General features: G+C 52.3%; 1 protein-coding gene across 1 annotated transcript in view; it reads left to right on the top strand.

Moving 5' to 3' along the window:
• The first annotated feature begins 266 nt into the window (after window positions 1–266).
• The window catches only part of ccdc107 (coiled-coil domain containing 107), a 6,893-nt gene continuing 6,620 nt past the window's right edge, over window positions 267–539 (top strand). The window contains exon 1 of the mRNA XM_027178818.2: window positions 267–509. Coding sequence (XP_027034619.1) covers window positions 377–509 — 133 coding nt within the window. The 5' untranslated portion in view covers window positions 267–376. The remainder of the gene's footprint in view (window positions 510–539) is intronic.

The following is a 539-nucleotide window of genomic DNA, read 5'->3' as shown; positions in this document are numbered from 1 at the left end:
ACGCGCGTGCACAACGGTGCCGTCGTGCTGCAAAAAAACAGTTGGGCGCCATGAACTAAAGACTCATTTACTGTTCTTAATAAAACAAAGCTATTGAAATGCTTGTGTGTGTGTGTGTGTGTGTGTGTGTGTGTGTGTGTGTGTGTGTGTGTGTGTGTGTGTGTGTGTGTGTGTGTGTGTGTGTGTGTGTGTGTGTGTGTCACCGTCAGTCTCCGCTGCAGTAGAGGGCGCTGCTGCTGTTGCTGATGATGGTGATAACGCGGTTGTTGACGTTCCTCATGTTAGAGCGCGCGGAAGCGGAAGTTATCGTAGTAAACTGTAGCAGCAGCGCGGCTCCTCGTGCAGGTTATAATACGGTGTGTAGTGCACGCGCATCATGGTGTTGTCTTCCTCACAGCAGCTCGTGCTGCTCTTCACCGCCGCGCTCTGCATCTTCTCCGTCATCCCGAGACTCTTTAACGGCGGCAGCGCGACAGATAACAAGGCTCTAGATCCACGCTTCCGGAAAGGTGAAGAGAAGGAGTGTGTGTGTGTGTGTG

Source organism: Tachysurus fulvidraco, chromosome 19 (assembly GCF_022655615.1).
Source record: "Tachysurus fulvidraco isolate hzauxx_2018 chromosome 19, HZAU_PFXX_2.0, whole genome shotgun sequence".
NCBI lineage: Eukaryota > Metazoa > Chordata > Actinopteri > Siluriformes > Bagridae > Tachysurus > Tachysurus fulvidraco.
Note: the sequence above shows the minus strand (reverse complement) of the source record. Positions and strands in the feature narration are given on the sequence as shown.